The sequence below is a fragment of the Ammodytes marinus genome (assembly GCF_949987685.1).
Source record: "Ammodytes marinus genome assembly, chromosome: 17".
NCBI lineage: Eukaryota > Metazoa > Chordata > Actinopteri > Uranoscopiformes > Ammodytidae > Ammodytes > Ammodytes marinus.
Window position 1 is genome coordinate 3,583,604 of NC_137221.1, and position 26,782 is coordinate 3,610,385.

General features: G+C 37.9%; 3 protein-coding genes across 3 annotated transcripts in view; 1 reads left to right on the top strand and 2 right to left on the bottom strand.

Moving 5' to 3' along the window:
* LOC307263930 (chitin synthase chs-2-like) overlaps window positions 1-10,875 on the top strand; it is an 18,294-nt gene extending 7,419 nt beyond the window's left edge. Inside the window, exons 9-22 of the mRNA XM_080045232.1 lie at window positions 1-31; window positions 505-646; window positions 928-1,128; window positions 1,521-1,636; window positions 1,956-2,124; window positions 2,687-2,866; window positions 3,750-4,031; window positions 4,263-4,443; window positions 4,746-4,789; window positions 4,882-4,946; window positions 5,583-5,693; window positions 6,398-6,612; window positions 7,523-7,619; window positions 9,854-10,875. The exon at window positions 1-31 is cut by the window's left edge and continues 71 nt beyond it. Of these exons, the coding sequence (XP_079901358.1) occupies window positions 1-31; window positions 505-646; window positions 928-1,128; window positions 1,521-1,636; window positions 1,956-2,124; window positions 2,687-2,866; window positions 3,750-4,031; window positions 4,263-4,443; window positions 4,746-4,789; window positions 4,882-4,946; window positions 5,583-5,693; window positions 6,398-6,612; window positions 7,523-7,619; window positions 9,854-10,012 (1,993 nt within the window). The 3' untranslated portion in view covers window positions 10,013-10,875. The remainder of the gene's footprint in view (window positions 32-504; window positions 647-927; window positions 1,129-1,520; window positions 1,637-1,955; window positions 2,125-2,686; window positions 2,867-3,749; window positions 4,032-4,262; window positions 4,444-4,745; window positions 4,790-4,881; window positions 4,947-5,582; window positions 5,694-6,397; window positions 6,613-7,522; window positions 7,620-9,853) is intronic.
* Window positions 10,876-18,560: 7,685 nt separating this feature from the next.
* Window positions 18,561-20,324, bottom strand: LOC307264129 (C3a anaphylatoxin chemotactic receptor-like; the record flags this gene model as incomplete). Its single annotated transcript, XM_080045401.1, has 2 exons — window positions 18,561-19,421; window positions 20,154-20,324. The coding sequence occupies 2 exons, from the start codon at window positions 20,322-20,324 to the stop codon at window positions 18,561-18,563; spliced, it is 1,032 nt and encodes a 343-aa protein (XP_079901527.1).
* A 1,700-nt stretch (window positions 20,325-22,024) lies between these two features.
* LOC307264323 (serine protease FAM111A-like) lies at window positions 22,025-26,495 on the bottom strand. Its single transcript, XM_080045710.1, has 4 exons — window positions 26,459-26,495; window positions 25,372-25,443; window positions 25,146-25,205; window positions 22,025-24,875 (listed from the first exon to the last, which is right to left on the bottom strand). Exons 2-4 carry the CDS (start codon window positions 25,411-25,413, stop codon window positions 23,046-23,048), a joined length of 1,932 nt encoding a protein of 643 aa, XP_079901836.1. The 5' UTR covers window positions 25,414-25,443; window positions 26,459-26,495; the 3' UTR covers window positions 22,025-23,045.
* Window positions 26,496-26,782: the final 287 nt, after the last annotated feature.

Here is a 26,782-nt window from a genome sequence, read left to right on the forward strand (position 1 = left end):
GAATGACAAGTCGCTGAAAGCAGAAGTCCAGGTAAAAGATTCACTTTTTTATTTTGTATTTTTAACAATTCCAATACACAGTTTTTTAAGTTGATTATTGATTATTTTAAGCATTATTATATAAGAAAAGAAGAATTTTGGAAGGTAGAGCTAAGAAATTAGACATAAACAAATGGAGAATGTAGCGATAACAAATAAATAAGGGATATGAATTTGTGATTTTTTTTCGATTTTAATTGGTAAAGATTAACTGACTTTTTCTGATACATTAATTTTTTTCTTGAAATACGATTAATTCCTTAATATTAATTTGGGTGAATATGATTTCTTATGCAATTGTCAATATTTTGCACATGTATGTATGTTTGTTTGTATGTATATGCGTGTTATAATATGTCTATTTGTTAAAAAAAAAAAAAAGTTAAATTAATAATTATTTTTATATAAATCTTGAGCTTGAACGTGTATCTGCATTATAATGTTATAATTCTTGTTTATCTGCAGAAAGAGAAGCACAACATCTACCTCCTGGCTTTGGACGGGGACACAGACTTCCAGCCGGCGTCCGTCATGTTGCTTATCGATCGGCTGAAAATGTATCCACGAGTTGGGGCTGTGTGCGGCAGGATTCACCCCACCGGAGCAGGTATGTAAAATCTATCTATCTATCTATCTATCTATCTATCTATCTATCTATCTATCTATCTATCTATCTATCTATCTATCTATCTATCTATCTATCTATCTATCTATCTATCTATCTATCTATCTATCTATCTATCTATCTATCTATCTATCTATTTTTATTTTTTCCAACCCAACAGGTAAATCCCATTGAGAAGTTGGCGGTTTGGCACGCCACATGCAGTATTTTTTTTTTTAGCTTTCTTTAAAATACAAAAAACCTCTGTATATTTTATTACCTAGGCCCTGCAGTTTGGTTCCAGAAGTTTGAGTACGCGGTCAGTCATTGGCTGCAGAAGACAGCGGAGCACGTGATTGGCTCAGTGCTGTGTAGTCCCGGATGCTTCAGTCTCTTCAGGGCCGAGGCGCTAATGGACGACAACGTGATGAAACGATACTCCACCAAGTCAACTGAGGCCAGCCACTTCATACAGTACGACCAAGGTAACCGCTGCTTGTCTATTTCTATATCTGTCCGTCTTAAAAGGTAAATGATTATTTTCAGGTGGTTTGCTTTTCCCCATATGATGTCATAAGGGGAGAGAAATCTATCTGGGATTTGTGAACATGGGTTTTCAGACATGTGGAGGTGAAAACAAAAAAGAGGGAGTTTTTTTTCCCCCGCATATTTTGGGAGTCTTGAGTCACACCCGGGACCCATATTTATGTTGAAAAAGTGCATTTTGCTTAATAACACACACACACACACACACACACACACACACACACACACACACACACACACACACACACACACACACACACACACACACCTTAAACCTTAAATGATCACACAATTCTCACATAAACATACATATTCTTTGTGGGCGTTTCAGGAGAGGACCGCTGGCTGTGTACGTTGCTTCTGAAACAGGGATGGAGAGTGGAGTACAACGCAGCGTCTGACGCTTACACCAACGCACCTGGCGACTTCAAAGAACTCTACAACCAGGTGAGTGCTGGAATAAATAAATAATAATAATCATGTTATGACATAATGAAGTTTAAAATATTTCTGAAACAGTCTCATTTTTAACAGCCAACGAGACCGTCAGTGCAAAAAAAATGCTATTTTGATATAGTTTTTCTTAATTCCTTTGTCATGGATACGCTCACCCAGGAACAACAGCTGACGTAGTAAAAAACACTACCGCTTTTGTCCAAAGGGGACTCAAGGATTAACACAAGCTGAAAGTTCCTGGGAGCACCTTTAAATTGGACATTTTATTACATTGTTACACATGCTAAATGTATTATTCTCTCCACTCCAGCGCCGGCGTTGGGGTCCTTCCACGATGGCGAACTTGATCGACATCTTGGGCTCCAGCGGTGTCATCTCCAAGAAGAACTCCTCCATGTCCAAACCCTTCATGCTCTACCAGCTGTTTGCCATCACCTCCGCCGTGCTGGCCCCCGCCACCATCTGCCTCATGGTTGCAGGTTCGTGTTGATTTGATTTCGATTAGATTTATTTATATACACAATAAAAAAACACAAAAAAGTCATAGTCAACATAAATATATTAATATTTCATAATAGACAAGGCAAGTTTATTATATAAAGTAGCACAATTCAGACACAAGGCAATTTAAAGTGCTTTCCAGGGGCATCAAATACATCAAGATTAGACATTGTATTTAATTGCACCAATAACTTTTTATTTAATTTTATATATACAGCTCCGGAAAAAATTAAGTCTGGATTTTTCTTCAATTTTCATCTCTACATTACTTATTGAAAATGCTCTTAATGACAATATTTTATCGTGAATTTGGTAGAAATGTTGTCTGTAGTTTGTATTATAAAACCAAAATGTTCATTCTACTCAAACATATGCCTATAAATAGTAAAACGAGAGACACTGAACATTTAGAAGGGGTCTCTTACATTTTTCCAGAGCTGTGTATATATTTTTTGATTGGATTTATATAGCGCTTTTCTAGGCTCTCAAAGCATTAATAACTTGTGTGTATTTGTGTGTGTGTGTTTTTGTGCACTGCAGGTAGTTTGTCGTTCATCTTTAACATGAATGGAAACACAACCTTGGTCCTGGCTGTGATCCCGCCGCTCATCTTCCTCATTCTCTGCTTCAACCTCAAGTCCGACACACAGATCACTGTCGCCGCCGTCTTCAGTTGTTTCTACGCTTTCCTCATGTTAGTCGTCATGTTGTCTATTATCGGTAAGTTGCATTTATATTTTTTCTATGGGGTATTAAAGCTGGGGTATATGATTTCTGAGTGGTCAAAGTGAAAATGAGCGGTACACTTTGACCAAACAGATCGAGGCTCAGATTTGAAAAAATAAAAAAATTGGCTGTTGGGACTGTCCATTCACTTTGGCACTGACGTTGTTGGTGTAGAGCGTGTCAGGGAGGGACCAAAGAGAACAAGTGGAGCGGTTGAGGTATTTGGATTCGAATCTCTATCCCAACTGCTATTTTCTCCCCAAATCATATACCCCAGCTTTAAGTAGAGAGTAGAATTAAAAAAAAAATAAAAATAAAAAATCAAGCGTTATTCCAGCTGTAACATCAACAAAATGTGGAAAAAGTGAAGCATTGTGAACACTTTCCGTATGCATTCTAACTTGTACCTTTAACGTATCACTTGTAGAAACTATTTAGAAGGTCTTCTTTAAAGGTGGAGTCAGTTATTCTGGAGAACGCTTGTTGTCAAAATCAGTGAAAATCTCCTCATGATCCGCTACCTGCCTGTGTTAGCGCTGAAAATGAATGTGGTGTTATAACATAACAACAGCCTAGGCTCTGTAAACGGGGCATGTTGCTAGCTACGGTGGGGGCCCCTTTGTTCACATGCCAGTTTACAGAGCCTAGGCTGTGTATTACCAACAGATTTTTTTTTTCAGCGCGCACACACTGTACAACAAGTGATTTTTAATAACATCTACATATAATAACATATCTCTGTCAATTGTAATGTTGACTTCAATGTTAATTACAATGTTAACAGTGTTGAATAAAAACTCAATAAAATACTAATTCCCCCCCCCCAAAAAAAAAAAAACTTCTCCCAAACTTTTTTATTTCATAAATCTTTATTCAGGTTCGATGATGAAGGACAAAACCATCCTGACGCCCAGTAGCATCTTCATCATCTCCATGGCGATCATTTACGTCAGCACGGCGCTGTTGCATCCGCTGGAAATCCATCTGCTGTTCCACGGGTTCCTTTACATCCTGTGCATCCCCAGCGCTTACCTCATCCTCACCATCTACTCCATGGTCAACATGAACAACGTGTCCTGGGGCACTCGAGAGGCTAAACCGGAACCCAAAACTACACAGCCCGCGGAAACTGACTCCCAGCAATTTACAGTACAAAAAGGTATAGCTATATGGCAGCTAGCTTTATTTGAATTTTTTTTGTAGCCATTGTAGCCTGGTAAACATTATTTTATTGAAACATAATTGATTCACTGATAAGGCCGAACAAGTATCGAATCGGAGAATTTCGAAATATTGAACTTTCTTTTTAAAAATGCCAAGTTCTTTGTGGGACTGTTTTGTGTATGAAAAGTTCTATATAAATAAAGATTAATTTGATTTTGATTCACAGCCAAAAGCAGCTTCCAGAGGTTTTTTTCGGGGACGAAATGTTGTAAGAAACCGGAGCAGATTTCTCGAGTGGATCGTCTCAACGTGAGTCAGAATAACTTGATACCAGAGGCCTCAGAACCTGAACTGCAGCCACAGAACACTATAGTGGAAGATATACGGCTGCCAGAGGAAGAACAGAGGTAAGGTCTATGCCATCTCAATTGCAACCATTCAAAATCACTGTCCCCTTTTCTATTATATACTGTAATTGGCTTTTTAGTCATCTGAATGTTATTAAAAAAATATATATAGGCTATTTAACAATGATTTATTTTTTTAAATTTGAATTGAAATGTAATGTATCACATTTTTTATAAATCTTTATTTTTTTTAATAATTTTTAGTTTTTTAATAATTTAACATTTATCTTTATTTTATTATTATTATTATTATTATTATTATTATTATTATTATTTTCATATATTTTCTACTTGTTTCACAGGCAAGTGGGGCCTGAATTCAACTTCCCTGCCCAGCCAACACAATGTGAGTCCTACATCTTGGTTTTGTATTATACCTTTTTTTAAAAAAAACTCAGTTGCAAATTTGATCTAATCATGTATATCATCTGTTTTCAGGTTGGGTCACACATCTACAGGACGTTTCCAGTAACATGCAACTGCAGGAGGACAAACTTAGCAAGGTCACATACTTATTTTTATAACTATTACAAAAAAGATTTTGCATCTACCAAATCTTTCATTATTACTAAGAGTTTTGGTGAATGTTGGGATCCACTGCTGAACATGTTTCATCTCTATAAGAGTTTTGAAGCATCTTCTACGTCAAGCACATTTACAGTTAACCCTAAACTGTCTGTTTTTCTTTCTTTTTGTTTGGTTTTTGTCTTTTAATATTGTTTGTTTTTATTGGTCTGTCATTCTGTCTATCATTGTCTGAGTCTGTATAGTATGTGTGCTTGTATGTGCTGTTTGTGTTCTTATGTTTTTTTGTGTTCCCAAGTGCAAGAGGTGGCAGTGGCTCAGGTGGTAGAGCGGGTCGGCCAATGATCGAAGGTTTGACGGTTCAATTCCCACCCTGCCACTTGTGCCATGGTTGTTCACCCACCTTGCCTCGTTTGAATGTCGATAGTTAGCCTGCTATCTGTGTATGAATGTGTGTGTGAATATAACGTGTAAATGGGAACAGGTTTCCCTTGCAAAAGAGTCTCCTGTATCGAAGGGATTTACCTGTATAAATAAAGGTTAAAAAAAGAGAAATTCCCCTTGTGGCAATCAGTGTTTATCTCATCTCAATGTTTTTATTGTTTCTTTTAAAGGATGAGGATGGTTTCTGGAAGGACCTCCTGGAGAAATACCTGAAGCCTTTACCCGACGACAAAGAGGGACAGAAGAAAATCGCTACGGAACTGAAAGACCTGAGAAACCAGGTAGTCAAGTCAACTTTACGCTTCAATTTTTCAATATGTGCAAGACTCACAGAGGAATGGAAAATAGGTTTATCTCCGACCCACGGTGCAATAAATGAAAGAAAAGTTAAAATAATATATACTACAATAAAAATGTCTAAAAAAGTAAACAAGAAATATTTAATACGAGGAACAAATTGATTGACAAAGTCTTGAATAATTGTTATGATAAAATAAGAGCACTCTCTGTGTGTGACTGTGTGAAATGATACACACTGGAGGTTTAAGAGGCATTACAAAGGTACAAAGGTAAACTCAATTTTTTTCTCAATGCCTTTTTCATGGGTATATACACTCACCCAGGAACAACAGCTGGCGTAGTAAAAACACTACACCGCTTTTGTCCAAAGGTTGCCGCAAGATATAACACAAACCTTAAAGGCCTACTTCACCGGTTGGAATATGAAGGTGTATTGAACTCGGAGATCCTATGAAGTATAAATGTGCAAAAAAAAATTAAATCGGATCATACTAGCCTGAGAAAAGGCAGAAAGAGTGTTTTATGGTCTCACTGTCTAACCCTACATTTCTCTTTCTGTGATGTCACAGAAAGAGAAATGTAGGGTTAGACAGTGAGACCATAAAACCATAAAACCTCCGAGGAACACCTTTAACTTGGAAACCCTGTATAAAATTAAACCAAATCTTTCTCCTTTCCTCAACAGGTAAACTTTGCGTTCTTCATGCTGAATGCTCTGTGGTTGGTGGCTACGTTCACGCTGCAGCTGTTTGAAGCATCAATCTCCATCACGATCCCCAAAGTCGACCTGGACCTGGACGTCACAGAGGAAAGGATCAAAATCGACCCCATAGGATTCATGTTCATCGTGGGATTCGCTACGTCCGTCATTATACAGTTCTTGGCCATGATATACCACAGGTGAGTAACCACTTAGAGATAAAAATAGCTTCAAAAATAAATGAGTAATAAAGCAAAAATGCAAAAATAATTATAAAAAATTAAAGAAATCAATAATAATAATAATAATAATAATAACTTACATCAAATTACGTTGATTTTAATGATGTTCATACTGGTGCATCTAAAAAACTTTCATATATTCTAGTTTCATGACACATGAAGTGAAATGAATCTAGGATGAACATAACATTCAGAAGGTCGACATTTCTTTATTATAAACCCTTTTTTTATTGGTTTTATGTAATATTCTAATATTTAGAGATACTGTTTTTTTCCCATGAGCTGTAGGCTGTAATCATCAAAAATTAAAGGATAGAAAAAAACTGACATATTTTGCTTTGTGTAATCAATCTAGAATATTCTAGATTGATTACACAAAGCAAAATATGTCATTTTTTAAATTTAATTGAAAAGTCTGTTCAAAAAGTGATATTTTCATATGAAAATATCACTTTTTGAACAGACTTTTCAATTATATTCTTAATTTTTTGAGATGAACACTGTATAGCCACAAACATTTTAACATGAGATCTAACCTTAAAGACCTACTTCTCCTGTGGGAATATGAAGGTGTATTGAACTCCGAGATCCTATGTAGTATAATTGTGCAAACATTTTTTAAATTGGTTCATCCTAGCCTGATAAAATGCAGAAAGAGTGTTTTATGGTCTCACTGTCTAACCCTACATTTTAATAGTGTGACATCACACTAGTAAAAATGTAAGGTTAAGATTAACAGGACAGCTGGGCTAAGGGAAGACTGAGGGAAGAAAAACCTCATTCATTATATTATAATAGCGATTTTATAATGAAAGAATGCCGGTTCCATATGGGTGAAGTATTCCTTTAATGTTTTGTGTTGTTGCAGAATCTACACTCTGATACATTACGTGGCTTTCCTGGAGACAGAACCTTTGGAGAAAAAACCCAAAGACGAAGACGAAATTTACCTGCCGGGCAAAAAGGTATTTACAACTATTACTACACGTGTGGCACTTTGCAGTTTGGTTTATTTGAAGCTATAGTACTGACGTGATTCTTGTTGTTCTGAGTTTGTACCTTCATGGTTGAATGCACTTAATGGAAGTCGCTTTGGATAAAAGCGTCAGCTAAATAAAATGTAATATAATGTAATATCTTAAAGGTTGAGGCAGCCATTCTGGAGAATGCTTGTTTTCAAAATCACTTGAATATGTTCTTGCGATCCGCTATCTGTATTGTGTGTGTGCGCTAAAAAAAAATATCTGTTGTTAATACACAGCCTAGGCTCTTTAAATGGCCCCCTTTGTTAACATTCACTTTATTTACATTCTAGTTTACAGAACCTAGGCTGATAATAACTCCAGATTTTTTTCAGCGCACGGTACACACAGTACACACAGGAAGCGGATCGTGAGAAAATATCCCCTGATTTTGACTACAATTTATTTTGACAACAAGCGATCTCCAGAATCGCTGACTCCACCTTTAAATTCTTCAATCTTTTGCTTAGCTCTGAAAGAGACATATTGTTGTCAAAACATTAGCTATTGAATAATTCTATTTTAAAATGCCCCTGGTGTCTTTGCAACACATTATTACGCCTTGTTTATACCTAAACATTGCAAAATGGTTTGTGTTGAAAAGCCGTGGACCTCACCTTTAAAGAGAATCCTGCTCTGCGTGTCATCCTAACCCTGTTACATAAAACACCTTTAATTAGTTTATATTTAGAATTAATTGAACCACAATAGAACATTACGAACAATATCAAAACTCTGACATCATTCTAATTATTCAGGCTTGTGCTACGTAAGATGCCTTAACCAGAAAAGAACATTATTAAATTGCCCTGTCAATATTTTCGTTAATTACCGAAACCAGTACAGGCCTGTTTTACTGGAGTTGAGGCCGGACGCACCCTATTGCTGTTTGATACACCTGCCGTAGGTGTGTTTGCATTTATTATATTGTGTTCTATGGCGCTGTTCTGATTGGTCAATCACGACATTCTACAGTGCAATTATTCTTTGATAATGCCCTGTGATGTTAATGAGGATAATTCACCGTTGCTATGGAGCTACAGACATTGTTTTGTTTTGTATTGGCCAATGATCCCTGCTCTGCCACCTGTGTCATGGTTGTTGTGTCCCTGGGCAAGACACTTCACCCACCTTGTCTCGTGTGAATGTGTATGACTGCTGCATGTTTGAGGTGGTGGTCGGAGGGGCCGTAGGCGCTGAATGGCAGCCACGCTTCCGTCAGTCTGCCCCAGGGCAGCTGTGGCTACTATCGTAGTTTACCACCACCAGAATGACTGTGTGTGAATGAATGGAACCTGGAACCCTGTAAAGCGCTTTGGGTGCCTTGAAAAGCGCTTTGTAAATCCAATCCATTATTATTATTATTATTATTATTATTATTATTATTATTATTATTATTATTATTATTATTATTATTATTATTATTATTATTATTATTATTATTATTATTATTATTATTATTATTATTATTATTATCTGGCTACTTCCTGTCATATCAACCCACTCTACACACAGTTACATACTACTCCTTCACTTAACAATGGAATACTTTTTCAACATGACTTTGAATGTATCAGGAGAGCAGGGAACTTGGGTAATGGTTAATGTCTTGGAATACTTTTTTTTGTAGCGTGAGCAATTCTAAATGAATAAAACCCAACTTAAAATTATATTTTGTGCTTCAACTAAAGGTGGAGTCAGTGATTTTGGAAAATGCTTGTTGTTAAAATCACTTTTTTTGTCAAAATCTGTAGATATCTCCTCACGATCTGTTACCTGTCCGTACTGTGTGGGTCTTAAAAAAAATCCAGTGTTAATACACAGCCTAGGCTCTGTAAAGTGGTATGCAAACAAAGGGGGCCCACATGAGCTATATAGCAACATGCCCATATACAGAGCTTAAGATGTGAATTAACACTGGATTTTGTCCCCCCAGCCAACACACAGTATGTACAGGTAGCATGAAGATACTCACTGATTTTGACAAAAAGGGATTTCAACAACAAGCATTCTCCAGAATGGGTGACTCCATTTTTAATTAATGAGGTTACTAGCTGCGTTATTAGCTTGATAACGCATAGTGAATGGGTCGTTGTCATTGTTGTTAATTGATTCCTTTAAGTAGTAATACACTGTTAACATTATTTCTTACACATTCTCCTCCAATCCCCGACTAGGTTGATTCTAAGTCGATGGTCAGCTCCGTAGCCGACAGCATATCCGTTGCCACCGATTCTCTGACCGACTCGTTCGATTCAGATTTTGACGATGACAGCGATGATGATTTTCCCTCCACGCTGTACACGAGGAGTGACGGTGGAGGGACGATGGTGTAAACACAGCCCACGTGTGAGCACAACAACCAAGACTTTTAGTAAGTAGTAGTAACCACGAGGTCGCTGGTTCGATCCCCGGCACCGGACAGGCTATTACATCTACGGTGCACCACCATCTCTACCATTGTGTCCTTGAGCAAGTTACTTAACCCCCAAACTGCTCCAGGGGCGCTGTACTATGGCTGACCCTGCGCTCTGACCCCCTCTGGAGTTGAAAACTTGAGAGGGGAGATGCGAAAAGACAAATTTGAATGTGCCCTGTGTACAGATGACTAAATTGACTTACTTACTTACTCCTGCACTTTTAAATATCCACTGTGTGTTATGTGAGATTTTACCAATATGTCGTTATTATGTGTATTATTTATTTTATATTCACGTTTTATTCAAGTGCAATTTATTTATATATAAAAAAAAGGTTTTATTTTTATTGTACCAAATGTTACCAAGTGATTTTTTGAAAAGAAACAAATGAAATGTTTAATCAAATTTTATATTGAAAAAAAGGCACTAGCTGTAAATACTGTATGTGTGATCGTATATATGTGTGATGTGTGAACATTAAAGGTGGAGTCAGTGATTCTGGCAACGCTTGCTGTCGAAATATTTTGACTATCACGATCTATACAATGTGTGCACTGCAAAAAAAAAAAACCACAGCGTAGGCTCTGTAAACTGATATGTAAACAAGATATTCACATATTTTGACAAAAAGTGTTCTCCAGAATCGCTGACTCCATCTTTACTTTTAAGACTTTTTAATTTGTAAAACCTTTGTATTGCCAGAGTTGCTGACTGCACCTTTAATGGACAACAGCAGGCCAGTAGTGCATTTAACATATCACTTATGTATGAAGGATTTGACGCCATGTTATTGTTTCTGCTTCTGTGTTTAATGAAACTAATGTGAAGAGGAATGAATGAAGTTTAGAAACAATAAAGAAAATGTGAGAAGTGAATACACACCCTATATACTGTCCACTTTCTTTTACATCACATTACATGTCATTTATTACGGCTCACGGCCATAGCACATGGCATGGAGCACACAATTCAAATTAAATCATTACAAACAAACAATGGTGTACGGCAAAAAAAAAAAAAAAAAACATTACTTAAACAATGGCAGGACATTTCTCAGAAAGGCTCCTGTTTTAACAATAACCCCTGTTTTTTCTGACCTCAAAAGCAAAATCAATTTTATCTTAGATGGAAAATAAACATAATATTTTGGCAGGTATTTTTCTCTATAGTACACTACATTTACATTTTTACACTCAAAAAGAACATGATATTCATCACCAACACAATTGGAATCGCAGAGGTTGCATAATCTTTCACTTCTTTCCAGCCCTTTGTAAGCGACTTACATTGGAGCACACATTCATACACCGATAGCAGCAGCAGCTACCACGCAGGGTGCAAGCTAACTATCAGGAGACGCTTAGGTTCAGTGTCTCTTTGCCCAGGGACACTTGGACATGTGGCGGGGAGACTGGGGATCGAACCACCGACCCTGCAGTTGCGGGTCGACCAACCTACTCACTGATTTTTATTTTTTGGGGGCATTCTTATGCTTTTTAAGACAGTTTTTGGAGAGACACGGTTGAAATGGGTCAGAGAGGGGAATGACATGCAGAGAAGGACCAGGGCTGGATTCTAACCCGGGTCTGCTGTGAAGAGGAGAAATCAATAAGTAAAAGTATGTCTTAATTGTAGCATACTACATGCTAGCTAGATACTGTTTATGATCAGCTGTAGTATGTAGAATAGAAAAAGAAAAAAAGTGTGCGATTTGGAATGCAGGGTACGTTTTTTTTGTAGACCCTTTGTTGGAAAATGTAGATTTTATCACATGGCACCCTTGGTTCTTATCATAATTGTCTCCAATATGTAGAGTAAATGCTGTAGCTCTTTAACTATTGTAAACTAAATGCAATACATGAGGAATACATTATTTTGATAGTACAGTGTTTCGGCCGTTTGAAAACTATCATGTCAGAGTTGACGCCCTATCATTAAATCGTTTCGTGGATTCCTCGATCTTGTCAAACTTGTAAAACTGGAATTTGATTTGTTATAGGAAAATATCATGAACCTCCATTATATATAATCACTGGTATAGAGACAGGACAGGTGGAGTTCATTTGAATGCAGTGTGTGTGTGTGTAGGTGGACAACAGTTGACTACGCCTAGAAAATAGGTGCAGTCAACCGTATCCACCTAATATTAATGATAGTGATATTGGTTGACAATGGAGAACATACAACACATAGCAAACTAATTATTATGTATTTTGCATCCGGTGCACGTCCAGTTACCACTTGTATCAGGGTTAAACTGCACCCATAACACTTTAAGCACAGAGTTAATAAATATATATTTTTTTTGTATTTATTTGAAATATCTTTGAATATAGGCCTATGAATTGGTTAAAATAATCTATCTATTTTTTCCTCCAACACTTCTGAGTTTAACTTTTCATTTATGGACAGAACTGTGTTTAAACTGATCAACTCATGTTCCAAAACCTTCAATGTGGATAGTAGTAAAGGTGCAGTCAGTGATTCTGGAGAACGCTTGTTGTCAAAATCACTTTTTGTCAAAAATCAGTGAATATCTTCTCGCTATCCGCTACCTGTATTGTGTGTGTGCGCTGAAAAAAAAAATGTTGTTATTGAATACAAGCGTTCTCCAGAATCGCTGACTGTACCTTTAGTAAGATCTAGAGATATACATTCTTTAGTAATTCAATGCTTATTGATAGGGAAGCCACACTTAAAATAATTCTACATTTCTCCTCTGCTACTTTCAGCATTAGTTCAGAATGACTGACACATCTTGATTTAAATGTAGTTGTAAAAGAAAAATCAATAGAATTGCATGATCATCTGACCCATATAATATAAATGTAAAGGTATAAAGCAGTATGTATCTGTTGTTAGTTGAACACTGCCATCGTGTGGTGAGTCACTGATACAACACACAGGTAACAGCTGAAAGTGGCAACCTCTTCTCACTTTGCTTCCTTGTAATCTTATGCTTTTAAAGGTGGAGTCAGTGATTCTGGAGAACGCCTGATGTCAAAATTACTTTTTGTCAAAATGAGTGATACTCTGCTCATGATCCGCTACCTGTCCGTACTGTGTGTGCACTGAAAGAAAATCTTATGTTAGTGATTTTGACAACAAGCATTCTCCAGAATCACTGACTCCACCTTTAATGGAACAATTACTAAAACTCCTGGAGATGACAGCTGAAAGATGACATGTTTGGTTGAAAATGAAGGTCCGAAGCTAAATTGCGAAAGGCATTTGTCATTTTCGATGCCCTTCCCTTGTGCTATTAAATTATTACTCAACACCGCAAAATAGGGTTTAGGGTCAGGAAACTTTTGAAAATATATTTAGCTATTTCCTCATGAACTACTGCATTTATCTGCAACAAGGCTGTTTATCTTCTGGCTCTCACTTTGTTCTTATTTTTTTTTTTTAAAGATTTTTTTTGGGGCATTTTCAAGCTTTATTAGATAGTACAGAGTTGAAATGGGGAGACAGAGAGAGAGAGAGAGAGAGGGGGGATGACCTGCAGTAAAGGTCCACGGGTCGGATTCGAACCCGCGACCACTGCAACGAAGGCCGGAGCCAATATGGTACGCGCTCTATCCACTACACCACCAGAGCGCCCGACTTTGTTCTTATTTTAAAGAAGTACTTTCACAATAACTCAACTCCTGTCCAGTCAACTCAAAGCCACATCCTCTTTTAATGTTCCTTATGTACAGGGGTGATGGTGGTGTTGTGGTTAGAGCGCCCACCCACAGAGTTTCAGTCCTCTTCACAGCAGACCATGGGTTAGAATCCAGCCTGGGTCGTTTCTCTGCATGTCATTCCCCTCTCTGACCCATTTCAACTCTGTCTCTCGAATCAGTCTAATAAAGCATAGAAATAAAAAAATAGATCGAATTTTTTTTTCTTAACTTTTTTCTTAACTGGCTTATACATTTTCAGCAACAGTTGACCATTGTTCAAGCTACTTTTACTCTACTTTTTTCTCAAAATCAGTAAATATCTCCTCATGATCCGCTACCGTTCTGTACTGTGCTAGCTGACAGCATGCCCTTTTACACCATAAAACCTTATGCTGAAGACACAGGTGAATCTAAAAAAAAAAAAAAAAGTGTATAACATGAAAAAGTCCATTCAAAAAGTGAACTTTAATATATCAATTACACATAGTGAAATATGTCAGGTCTTTCTTTTGTTTTGATTTTGATGATTTCGGATTTTCGCTCATGGAAAAAAAAAAAAATCCAGTATCTCAAAATACTAGAATATTTAATTTAAAAAAAAGTTTTAATAAATAATACAGAAATGTCGACCTTGTAAAGTATTTGTATTCTAGAATAATTTTACTTTATGTTTAACAAATCCAGAATATATGAAAGTGCCACAAAATAACTTTTATTTGATATTCAAATTATTCGACATGCTTGAGATAAACATTGCGATTGACAGACATGCTTCCTATTGATGTGACCGTAATCTACAGAGCCCATACAGCTTGGCTTCATGAGCTGGTTGCTAAGGACTGGTGTTCATTATGCTTAGTGACAAGATTCTAGGCGAGATATTATAAACATTTGCATAGACATAACGGACATAAAAGCTTTGCCTTTACTTCTGCTCTGCGGTGTCACACTCATAGCTTTAAGCATGGGCCGAGTCTGAGATATTCTTATTTTTTTATCATATTTTTATTTGTGATGATACATTGATAAACATACTTAACACATAATGTTAATGTTTCCCTTCCCTGCACCAACAATACATAGGCCAACATGCAGGCACATACACAACACACAGTCAAAAAAATAATAAAATAAATAAATAAAATAAAATAAAATAAAATAAAATAAAATAAAATAAAATAAAATAAAATAAAATAAAATAAAATAAAATAAAATAAAATAAAATAAAATAAAATAAAGAGTCTAAGATATTCTGACATGCGATTACAGCTTTCAAATGTTTTATTTTGAAATGTCTGGGTATAAAAACAAAAAAAAATCTTTAAGCTGAGGAGACTTTTTATTATTTTGAAATAACGGATAGAATATTCTGAACATTAATATTAATATACTGGTAATTAGAATATAATAGAATAAATAATTGAATGATTCGAAACAAAGTTTTAATAAAAGCAGTTCAACCTGGTTTTGAGACATGCTCATTATTTTTTTTTTGCATTTTCAAGGTTCATTAGACAGTACAGAGTTGAAATGGGGAGAGAGAGAGAGAGAGATAGAGGGGGTGGGGGAATGACCTGCAGTAAAGGTCCATGTGTCTGACTCGAACCCGCGACCACTGCAACGAAGGCCGGAGCCAATATGGTACGCACTCTATCCACTACGCCACCGGAGCGCCCTGACATGCTCATTTTCTATAGAGCCCTTATCAGTCTACGTCACACAGCGTCACTCCCCGCTCTACTGCGCATGTCAGCCGCAGAAAGAGACAAGAGCGACACGAGCCACAATCATGTCTTGTTGTGCTGTTGGATGCACAAACCGTTTATTTTTTGTTTGAATGGTGATAAAGCTAGTAAATGCCCAAATGTACCGCTGTATAATTACATAAATGAGTTGTGAAATGTTTACAATAAGGACAGTGACCGGAGACGAGGCTATGGAGGCTTATTTACAATGACCCAGACGTTATACATCTCCGTCCTCTTCCCTTGTGTTTGACTCTATGGTTTGACTAGGCAGTAGGGGTTTGCACGTGTACACGTGTAGCCGGTAAGTAGGCTAAATCATACCATTTAGGAAAAATCAATAAACGAAAACCGAGTGGGGTCGACATGTGCTAGCCTACTGTAGGCTACTAAAGCAGATAACACAACACATTATTGTGTTTGGTTATAATATTTATTCATTTAACTATTTAAAGGTGCAGTGTGTAATATGACATCATCAAGAAAGTTCTACAAAGTTCTAGAATGCAACGCTCCCTGGGTAACCCCAACCCTTTAGAATAATAACAGAAGCTACAGTGGCCTTCAAGGACAAGAACAATTCTAAATTTTAAACAATGCACCTGATGACATTCCAACTATGAGATTTTCAAGATGGCGGCACTAGGCCTTGGTCCAAAATATGCAGAAATATGGACATATATGAGACCCTTTCTAAGGGAAAAAAAAATTATTCAAAACATTTTTCTCAGCTATTATGCACTACATTAAATGTACTTATGGATATTATAATTACTTTCTACAAAATCTGCTAGGAAATAAAACCCAAAATTCTACACGCTGCAGGTTTAACTGCTCCACCATAAGTTTCACTTTCCTTTTTCATCTCCGTCTCAAACAGCTGGTCTGATAAGCTGGTCGGCTCGTGAGCCCAATGGCCCCGAAAGCAGGAGTCAGTCTAAAAACAGATGATCACGGCTAGTTAAGACGTTTCCTGTTCAATAGTGTTAATGTTTCCGCATAACCAATGTTATCACTCGCTGATAAACTGTTTTAGTAAGCTGACAACATCGCTATTTAACACCATGGACCTATAAAGAAACACCGCAACTGCAATACAACCAAACGGGTAACCATGGCAACCAGCCAAACAATTTTTCTTTCTGCAGCTATGCAGCGCGTGCATCCGCCGTGTTGATAAACAGATAAGGGGTCTATACATATCCCATTTATGAGAGAGAAAGAGAGAGCCATTTATGAGAGAGAGAGAGAGAGAGAGAGAGAGAGAGAGAGAGAGAGAGAGAGAGAGAGAGAGAGAGAGAGAGAGAGAGAGAGAGAGAGAGAGAGAGAGAGAGAGAGAGAGAGAGAGAGAGAGAGAGAGAGAGTGCGTGTGTGTTAAGTGTGTCAATACCTTAGAATGGCATGACAGGAAATAATAGCAGTTTTGAAACCTTATCTTGATGCCAGCCCATGACTCACTCACACCATCTGACCAAACATTTCTGATGGGAGGAAAAAACCAAACAAATCTTCTTAGAAACCAAGCGAAAGATTGTTTGAAATGCTTTAGAGTCGCTGTACGGTTTCAATTCCTCTGCCCTCAACAGCAGACAGTGTCTCAACTAAACTAAAGTCTTAGAAAAGGATTATTTATTTGGTTTTACGGTCTCACTTCCCTCTTCCTGCTTTTGTTTCTCTATACAGAATGAACAAACTTCCACTTTTTATTTTGGACGTTAACCACATGTGTCAAAACCATGGACCTAGGTCAAAACGAAACCTTTTAGAGGACAATGTGAATGTGACCTCAGTGACCTGAATCTTATAAGAAGAAGAAGAAATTCTTCATTGCTTGAGTATACTTGAACTGAGAACGTTTCGACGCAGCTCGCATACACAATCGATCTTTGAGTAGAGAGTATGCAGTATATAGATGGTGAGTAGGATGTAGGACGCTAGTATGGCAGTCCGGACACAGCCTTAGAAAAGGATTATTTATTTAGTTTTATGGTCTCACTTCCCTCTTCCTGCTTTTGTTTCTCTATACAGAATCAACAAACTTCCACTTTTTATTTTGGACGTTAACCACATGTGTCAAAACGAAACCTTTTAGAGGAAAATGTGAATGTGACCTCAGTGTTTAATATAAAGCATGTTGGTGCATGTAGGCACAGTGGCCATTTTGGAAGTGTTCAGTTAACTTGTCTCTTCGCTATAAGGTCAGCAGTTTGGACGAATTATATTACAAAAAAAGTAAAATTCTGAAATATACAACAAGTTATAATTGCAGTGTCAACAAAACCATAGTAAATAATATTAATAAAAATAAATAATCTAAGGCACTCCGGTGGTGTGGATAGAGTGTGTACCATATTGGCTCCGGCCTTCGATGCAGTGGTCGCAGGTTCAAATCAGACCCGTGGACCTTTACTGCAGGTCATCCCCCCCTCTCTCTCTCTCTCTCTCTCTCTGTGTCTCCCCATTTCAACTCTGTACTATCTAATAAAGCTAGAAAATGCCAAAAAATCATCATAATAAAATCTCATCTTGTCATGAATAAATTCAATCCTTAATATAGAGCTAAAAGAATTTACTGCAGCCTGAAAAGGAAATAATACTTACAGGTCTAAATGACAACATTACTAAACTAGTAAAGTACATTACTAAACAGATAGTACTGGAGTCAACGATTCGATTTGTCGTCAAAAATACTTTTAGTTAAAATCATTAAATTTTTCCTCACAATCCGCAACCTGTCTGTACTGTGTGCTTTCTGAAAAGTGTTAATACACAGCCTAGGCTCTGTACATGGGTATGTTAATACAGGGGGCCACCATCCCTAGCAACATGCCAGTTTGCAGACCCTAGGCTGTGTATTAACCGCGGCGCACACACAGTACAGACAGGCGGAGGATCATGAGGAGATATTCACTGATTTCGACAACATTTCGCAGTCTCCAGAATCACTGCTTCCACCTTTAACTGGTTTAAAACATGACAAAACCATCTCTATTTATTTACACTTTAACGTTCAAATATGAGTCCAGCAAACTCTCGGGTTGGGTCTCAAACTCAATCTACATCCACAGGCGTCTTCTTTCCTTCCACCAGAGCGGTATTCTGTCTGGACCCCGCACTGTCCTCGTTTGACTGGCTGGTCTGTGGTTCCTCGGCCAGAGCTCTCTGATACACGCCCGCCAAACCCTGCTTGAACCTTCCCTTGGCTTTGAGCCCCATGCAGAAGTACATTATGGGGTTCACACAGCTGTTAAAGTAAGCGATGCCCGTAGCCAAAGGATGCCAAATCTTTACCACTGGGTTTTTACTGTCCACCATTTTCGCAAGAAGTAGACAATGGTACGGCGCCCAGCATAGGAAAAACGCAATCACTAGAGATGCCAATATACGGAGGGGGCGGGATTTATTGGAAAGCCGTGTGCGTCGGATGCCAAGCCCGGCTAATATGTAGCACACAAGAATGACAATGAACGGCAGCATGAAACCACACAGAAAGCGTATCAAGTGGAGAGTGACTTTAGTGCTATTGTCTCCTTTCGAGGCCTCCCCGATGGAGCATTTGCTGAGGTTGTTCTTCCCTGGGAAAACCTGGCGGTACATGAAGTAAGGGCTGCTGAAGAAAATGGCGGCGATCCACACGCACACGGCCACCACCTTGGCGGCCCAGAGCGTGCGGCGGCGGCGGGTGAAAACGGGCTGCCACACGCACAGCACGCGGTCAACGCTGATCACCGCCAGGAGAAAGACGGAGCAGAACATGTTGGCGTATTTGAAGAAGCCGTTGAATTTGCAGAGGAACACGCCAAAGGGCCAGTGGTGGAAGATCAGCCTCTTGGAGAGAGAGAGGACTCGCGTGAAGCAGAAGATCAGGTCGGCTACGGCCAGGTTCACCAGCCACACGTTGGTCACCTTGGGCTGGGGAGGGAGAAGAGAATAAATAACACTGCAGCTGGAAAAGGTGACTGTTTTAACTTATAAACAGAACATCATCATGACACTTTGCCAGTTGTTCACTCACATTGGAATTTTTTTTTCCTTTTAAACTCCTTTTATACAATATGACCTTCATAAACTTTTTCAAATCTTCATACTCAGCTATTCAGTTTAGCGTAAGCTGTTTAAGCATTCACACTCATTTTCAGCATTTTCTAGTTGTATATAGGCCTACTACTGTCAAGCACTTTGTGTTACCTTCACTGTGTATGAAAAGTGCTGTACAAATAAAGTTTGATTTGATTGGGCCGATAGTCGAGGAAGGCAAGGCAAGGAGGGAGGAGGAAATAAATGAATTAGATTAAAATAAATGACAGAAAAGACAAAAGAATTAGAGGAAAGGCAGTAGAGGAAAAATGAAGAAAATAAGGGTTAAGAGGCAACAAACTGTGTGTGAAAAAAATAGACATAATTTGTCTTGTACATAAGTATTTGTCTATATTTGATAAAATGTTGGCAAATTTTTAGCATTAAAGGTGCAGTCAGTGATTCTGGGGAACCCTTGTTGTCAAAATAACTTTTTGAAAATATCAGTGAATTATTCTTAACGATGCTGTAAAGGAATGATCTTCCGATAGTCTAAGGAATGCTCTTTCCACTACACCACAAGCGCTAGGATATTGTAACTCACTATATCCTACAAACTATATTCACCTTGACCTTGAATCCGGCCACCCAGATCACGATAGAGTTCCCTGTAATGCCGAGTACGACGGTCATCGTGTAGAGGATGGTGCAGATGTTTTCAAAAATGGCTACTGTTGTCTGCGCCGTGGCCTGGTCATTCCAGGGAGTGTGAGGAGACACAGAGGTATTGGGATCCATTGTGTGTCTGGAAAACAAAATGATATAAGAGAAAACGTTATTCCTGTTTCTAACAAGAATACCAGACATACAGAGCTTTTATTATATATATACTTTATTGTATATGAAACAAAAAGACATACAGAGTTGATTAGTTAAAGCCCCCTGTAACTGCAAACCAAAATCCATAAAATCCTTCTAACTACATGGTGATACTCGTATTATTAGAATATCATGGAAAATGAATTGGAATTGAGGCAAGAATTCATTCAAAAGGGGCCCAAACCAAGTACTGAGTACATATGGATGATTATACTTTATAGTGGGCCGACATTTCTGTATTGAAAATCCCTTCTTTATTCATTTCATGTAATATTCAAATTTTCTGAGTTTTTGAATTTGGGGTTTTCATAAGCTGTTAGCTATAATAATCAGAATTATAACAAATAAAGGCTTATCTCACTTTGCATGTAATGAGTCTATATAATATATTAGTTTCACCTTTAAGTTGAATTACTGAAATAAACAAGCTTTTGCAAGATATTCAAATTTTTCGAGTTTCACCTGTATGTAATTTGGGGAGTTGGTTGCATTAGAGTCAAACATCTGAAATGATATATACTTATCAATCCAAATAATTAAAGATATTGTCATTTAAGTTTGATCAACTTTAGACATTTGGTTTAAATGAGTGGGGCTATTGGCTATCCTCTGGTTGTTGTGACAATATGTGAATATGAAAATAGATTAGAACACTGTATGAACGAACATGGGTATGTGTGTGTGTGTGTGTGTGTGTGTGTGTGTGTGTGTGTGTGTGTGTGTGTGTGTGTGTGTGTGTGCTGGCTTAAAATACATCTGTGAGTGTGACACTTGTCTTTTCCTAAATATGGAATGCTCAGATTAAAATAATTTTTGTCTTGTTGAGCAAATAATTTCACAACTGTGCCTCCGAGTCTCACATTGCTGCGTAGTTAATGGTGATTCTCAGTGATTATGAATAACGATTGTTTGCTGAACAAAAATTTGAATACACCGCCTAGGCACTGTAGACCAAAAACATTGATGACAACAAGCAATCTCCAGAGAAGCTGACTCCACCTTTTAAAATAAACTTGCATGTTACTGCACAGAACTAAAAAGTGGTCGGCACAGTGAAGTGTGATCTACAAACATCTTACATGCACTGCAATGGGCGTTTATCAGATCTAGAAATACAGATCTACATAGTGGCACCAGCCTGTGGCCAGAAGAAGCTATAGATGATAGTGATACCAGAGGCCTGTTTCAGGTAGCTGGTTTTGAGACAACAGAGTTTGTTCGCTCTGAGTTAGTGGAAACTCTGGGTTTTCCGTTTCAGGTAGCAGGTTCAGCCCAACCAAGAGTCAGTTACTGCGGCAACATACGCCAGTAGTTTGCCTTTCTACTGATAACCAACCTACTAATGTGAGAGATATTCATCAGTTTCAGAATCATTTTCTCATGACAATCTGATGTAACTGCTGCAGAAGCTGTGCAGGAAAACATGGTGCCAAGTTCTCAATGCAGAAAATAAGTGTCATATATTGATTGAGATGGATTCTCAGTTAGTTTTACTCAGAATTGAACATTCATAAATGTATTCTGTTTATGAGCAAGTAATACAAAAAAAATCAAGACCCAAATATGAAAGAAAACACTTTATTGAAAATTAATAAATGATCATAATTATTGGTTCAAAATACAAATTCTTTCCACTTCTCATTTTTAAGACAAAACCATAAAGATTGAACACAATGATACTATGCCAGGATACAATACAATATCAAATACATCACCATATCAAATTCTGTACGCTAATCTTAAAACATTATTGAAGAAAAAAGATAGAAGATACAATTAAAATCTCAGAGGTGATTTTCTTAAAAACAGTTAATGGCAGAAGACAGCATTTTAAACTTAAAAGAAATCCTGATGACCTCTCATTTATTTACACACAAACATTTGTGATAGAGATTTCAGATCATGCCCACATCTGATATTGTTTGGTCATCAAATAATACAGACCAACATATTTACCGAACCAGTGCTGGGGCATTGCTGTTGGACAAACCATGTAATAAGGTACCCAGGGGCGTAGCACCAAATTCTGGGCCCCTATACATGAAGTCCTGATGGGCCCCCTGAGAGGTGGTCTTAAAATGTCAACCTTTTAAAGTAAAATGTATCAATCTGGTGCACTTTAAGAACGAAACTATGGCTAAATCAACTGTGTCCTATGTGAGCAATGTAATATTTTCTGGAATAATTTGGAGACACAGAAAAACGTCTGTGATGGGCCCCCCTCTGCCTTGGGCCCCCCAAAGGTTGTCTAACTTATACCCCAGTCCATCAGCTCTGAATGTACCTCTTTTAAATTGCCCCAAAACACACTATATCGTTTGGTATTTCGGCGCTGCGATTTCTTGTTACTTATCTGACTAGATATCCAACGACAATGATATATCCCTGATAAGCTAAGGACACCAAGTCAAATAAAACAGACAACATAAAATGACAATACAAAAACATAGATCCCTTTGTCTTTTAACAAATAAGGTAACTTTCATTTAAACAATGAAGACACCAAGTCTTGTATTGGATCTATTCACCAATCACGGCACTATTTACAACACAATTCTTTTAAATGAAAATGGACATGACGCTTTTTTGCCCACTGTCTTTTGTCAGCAGTTAGTTTTGTGACATAATGTGGACGCTCAATCAATGGCACATTGGGATAGGTTTCTCTTCTGGACAGATAAGTTCAAAGAATTTTGTCAACACCTCGTCACCCATGACCTCTGCATTGTTGGCCGCATCTTTAAATGCTGTGATATTTCTCATCTTAACCAGTGCCTTTAGATCTTCCATCCTGTTTGGCTGAAGTTTATCACTACAAGCAAGGTATTTCTTCAACACATCAAACCTGCCTTTTTCCACTAGCTGGACGATGATGTGTAGGATGATGTCGGACAAAGGATAGCCATACTCGATGACACTCTGTTCTTTACCCCTTGCATTGCGGTAGGCATATCCCCCTGTATGCATCGCAACAACATTGCAGTCATTATCAAAGACAGGGGAACCAGACGAGCCAAAAGAAAAACAAGTCTCATAATTCAGTCTCTTCTCTGCAACAGATTTTGCCACATCTTCTTGAAAGAAATGCTGGCTAACTATCTGAATTGGCCCTGGTTTTCCACCGTAAAGACTTCCGTCCCTCACAACGTTATCAGGATTTTCCTCATGATGCCTGTTCACAACCTGGTTGAAGTTTTCAGTCGGAACAATCAAGCATGGGTCTAACTTTTTCACACCACTGTCAGGATGTCCAATAATGCAAATTCCGCCACTTTGGGGAAGGTACCCAGAGCGGGTTAACAGACCCTTAGGACATTTCTGATCATCAGCAAGTCTTAATAAAGCCCAGTCCCACTTTCGGTCCATTAAATCACGGTCGAACTCGTGGCAAATGACCTCTTTCACTTTAAATCCTTGCCCTCCGTCCCCCAGACTTTCAAAGGAGAAATGGACCGTGACATCCGATAAAAGCTGTCTACCATCATTAGAAAACACGTTTTTTAAAACGTGTTCATTTGTGAGGACAAACTTGTCAAATAAGAGAAAGCCACTTCCTTCTGCTCTCCCATTAATCCTCACCTGGCAGACAGCATCACTGGGAAGCATCAGTGTCTTAAATGTTTTCACTTCCCTGCATGTGTCTGCATTCTTCCCGTACTCCACACGGAAGAGATCTTTGATACTAGAAGGCTTAGCACCTGGCTTAGCTTTCATTTCTTCTAACGTTTTTTCAAACTGTGTAGATAGATAACCTCGCACCTCTTTTGAATTTGGTATTTCCCATACCATATTACATTTTTCATCTGGTTTCCCTTCTGATGTGTTGCCTTTCACTGACTTAGTTTCAGTAACCTGCAGTGGAGAATCACTGTCAGATTTCAGACTAATCTGAATATCTACGGGATCAGAAGTGGACAGGATCTGGAATATTTTATCATTAAGATCATCAACGAAAATGGACATTGCAGTTTCACTGTGATCAATTCTGTCCTGGAGCACACAGTTCTTTCTGAATATGACCTTCGAAAAACGCCCATCTCTTCTCAGAGCTTCCTCAACAGTTTCCCCTTTAAATGCATAAACCGTTACCTCTGAAAATTTTGTTTGTAGTTTTGGGTTTCTCATGATTTTCGTTACCGTTTCCCCTCCCCTTGTCTGTATATGAAACATCAGAGGACTGACAGATGGACCCTTTCTTTGGGGATCGTCCAGGACCCTTGGTGTGTCACATGCTGTAATGTACTTGACAACTAACTCAGTACACTCCTTCATTAAGCTGCAGGGAAAGTCTGGAGTAATGGCTTTCCCATATCTCAGAATAACAAGCTCCCTGTCCTGGTTCTCTTTTGCAATTGTTCTAAACGTTTGGTCTGTCTGTAGTGATTCTTCGACAGTTCTTTCTTTATTACAGGTTCTGAGCCTGTCCTTACATCGCCACTTGAAAGATCTGGATCCATGTGGCTCTTCTTCCTAGAAATGAAATACAAGCAAATCTTACCTCATTTAGTCAAAGCACAATATTTGTTTTTCTTTGTTATAGAGCGGGGTGGAACACCCGGGAGGGCTTGCCGGTGTCTCAAAGGACAAACACAGAGAAACAGACAACACTTAGACATTATTATATCTTCTCTAAAACATGGCTGAAGTGAAATTAAAACATATCGTAAATGTGCTCCTAATATAGAATGAGAAAAACATGTTTTATTGTCCAACACAGACATAAAATAAAATATGACAGACCTCTGCAACAGGTTGTTTGGGGGTTTGACTGCCTTCGCCATCCGGACTGTCTGTTTCTTCCTAGAAATAGAAGAAAACTATTTAATTAATAGTGAAATGTATTGTGGAATTGTTTTCATTTATTTCCCTGATAAGAGTTACTGTGCTTCAAAATGTCAAAACCGTAAAAATCAATCATCTTGCAAGTCAAAATGTTGTGGTGGAGATGGGTAAAATAGTAGCCTACCTTCTCAGGTGTTTCTCTTTTGCGTTTTGACTTTGATGCCATTTTGATGTGAAGTTTCACTCTGAATCCTACCTACAGGAAAAGGGAAATAAATATTAGCCCAGAGCATTTTATTATCAGTTAGTTTATTCAAATCAGTTAGTGTGAGTCACTTCAATTATGATAACATCAAATGTAGGGCGGCCACCCCACCCAGCCCTTTTCATGCCTACGTGGCATTGCCTCATCACACAGGACTATAATCACAACATCAGTCTTTGAAAATTATTCTGGAAAAACCTTCAGGTGGTGTTATGTAACTTTTGATAACGTTCAGCTGTAAGAAAATCAAATTCGTAACTACGGTAATAAAACTTAAAAACTGCTAAACAAAGACTGACTTGTGTCCCTGTAAGTTTCATTTCCCCATTTCTCTCACGCAGCAACAAAATGCAGCCTCTTTCAATACATAATAAAAAAGTTTTTATATTGTTACTAGCCTCGATACCCAGGGGGCGAAACCCCCTTTTATTTGGAAAACAGGCATGGAATGTTGTAAAAGGTTGTTCGCCAGAAATTATATCTATGACCTTCAAGGATCACAACCTGGGTGGACAACTTGCTCAACTACCTGCTGGAAAGCTACAGGGGGCGCAAATAGAAAATCGGAACCATGGTTTAAGGCAATGGTAACAATTACAATGTTTTAACTTATAGATATCACCTTGCCAATTGATTACTGACATTAAAACAATAATTTTTTGTATTGACGTTTTTTACAAAAACTTTTGAATATATATGCAAACTTAGCATATTCCACTAATGATGCCCACATTTGCATATCTTTAAACAAAATATATTGTTTTAATGTCATTAATCAACTGGCAAAGTTTCATGATGATATCTATAAGCTAAAATTTTACCCTCGCCTTAAACTGTGGTTTTCTATTTCCGCCCTGAGGAGGTCCTAGATATAATTTCTTGTGAACAACCTTTTACAACATTCCACGCCCATGAAATAACTTTGCCCCCTGGGTCATAGCTTACTCTGTTGTCTTATCTTTAGCTGTTATAGAGCAGTTTTAAGGCAGTTAAATTGTGAACTTACCAAAAGCTCACGGACAAGATGACACTTTGACCAGTCCTTCTCCTCTCCTCTCTGAAATGTTTTCTGCCTTCAGGTGTTTCTTTCTCTTCCTCTTTCTCTTTATCTCCCTCTTTATCTTCCTCTTCCTCGTGTTGTCGCGTTGTGATTGGCTTGTGCGTTTTGTCTACTTCTGATTGGAAGCTGGATTACCTTATCAGCAGGTAATGCAAATAGGATGTGCCATCTCTACTGTCTATACAAAGTTAGAAAACTGTTTTGACAAATGACTGATGACAAATGACACAGTACGCGACGTAACAACCCATCACATATTAAATGTTGCCA

Excerpts from the sequence above, each read along its gene's own strand:
- LOC307264323 (XM_080045710.1), bottom strand. The coding sequence starts at position 25,413 with ATGGCATCAAAGTCAAAACGCAAAAGAGAAACACCTGAGAAG. Across the intron at positions 25,206-25,371 it reads AAAGAGAAACACCTGAGAAG|GAAGAAACAGACAGTCCGGA; the intron begins GTAGGCTACTAT and ends TTCTATTTCTAG. Across the intron at positions 24,876-25,145 it reads CCAAACAACCTGTTGCAGAG|GAAGAAGAGCCACATGGATC; the intron begins GTCTGTCATATT and ends TTTCATTTCTAG.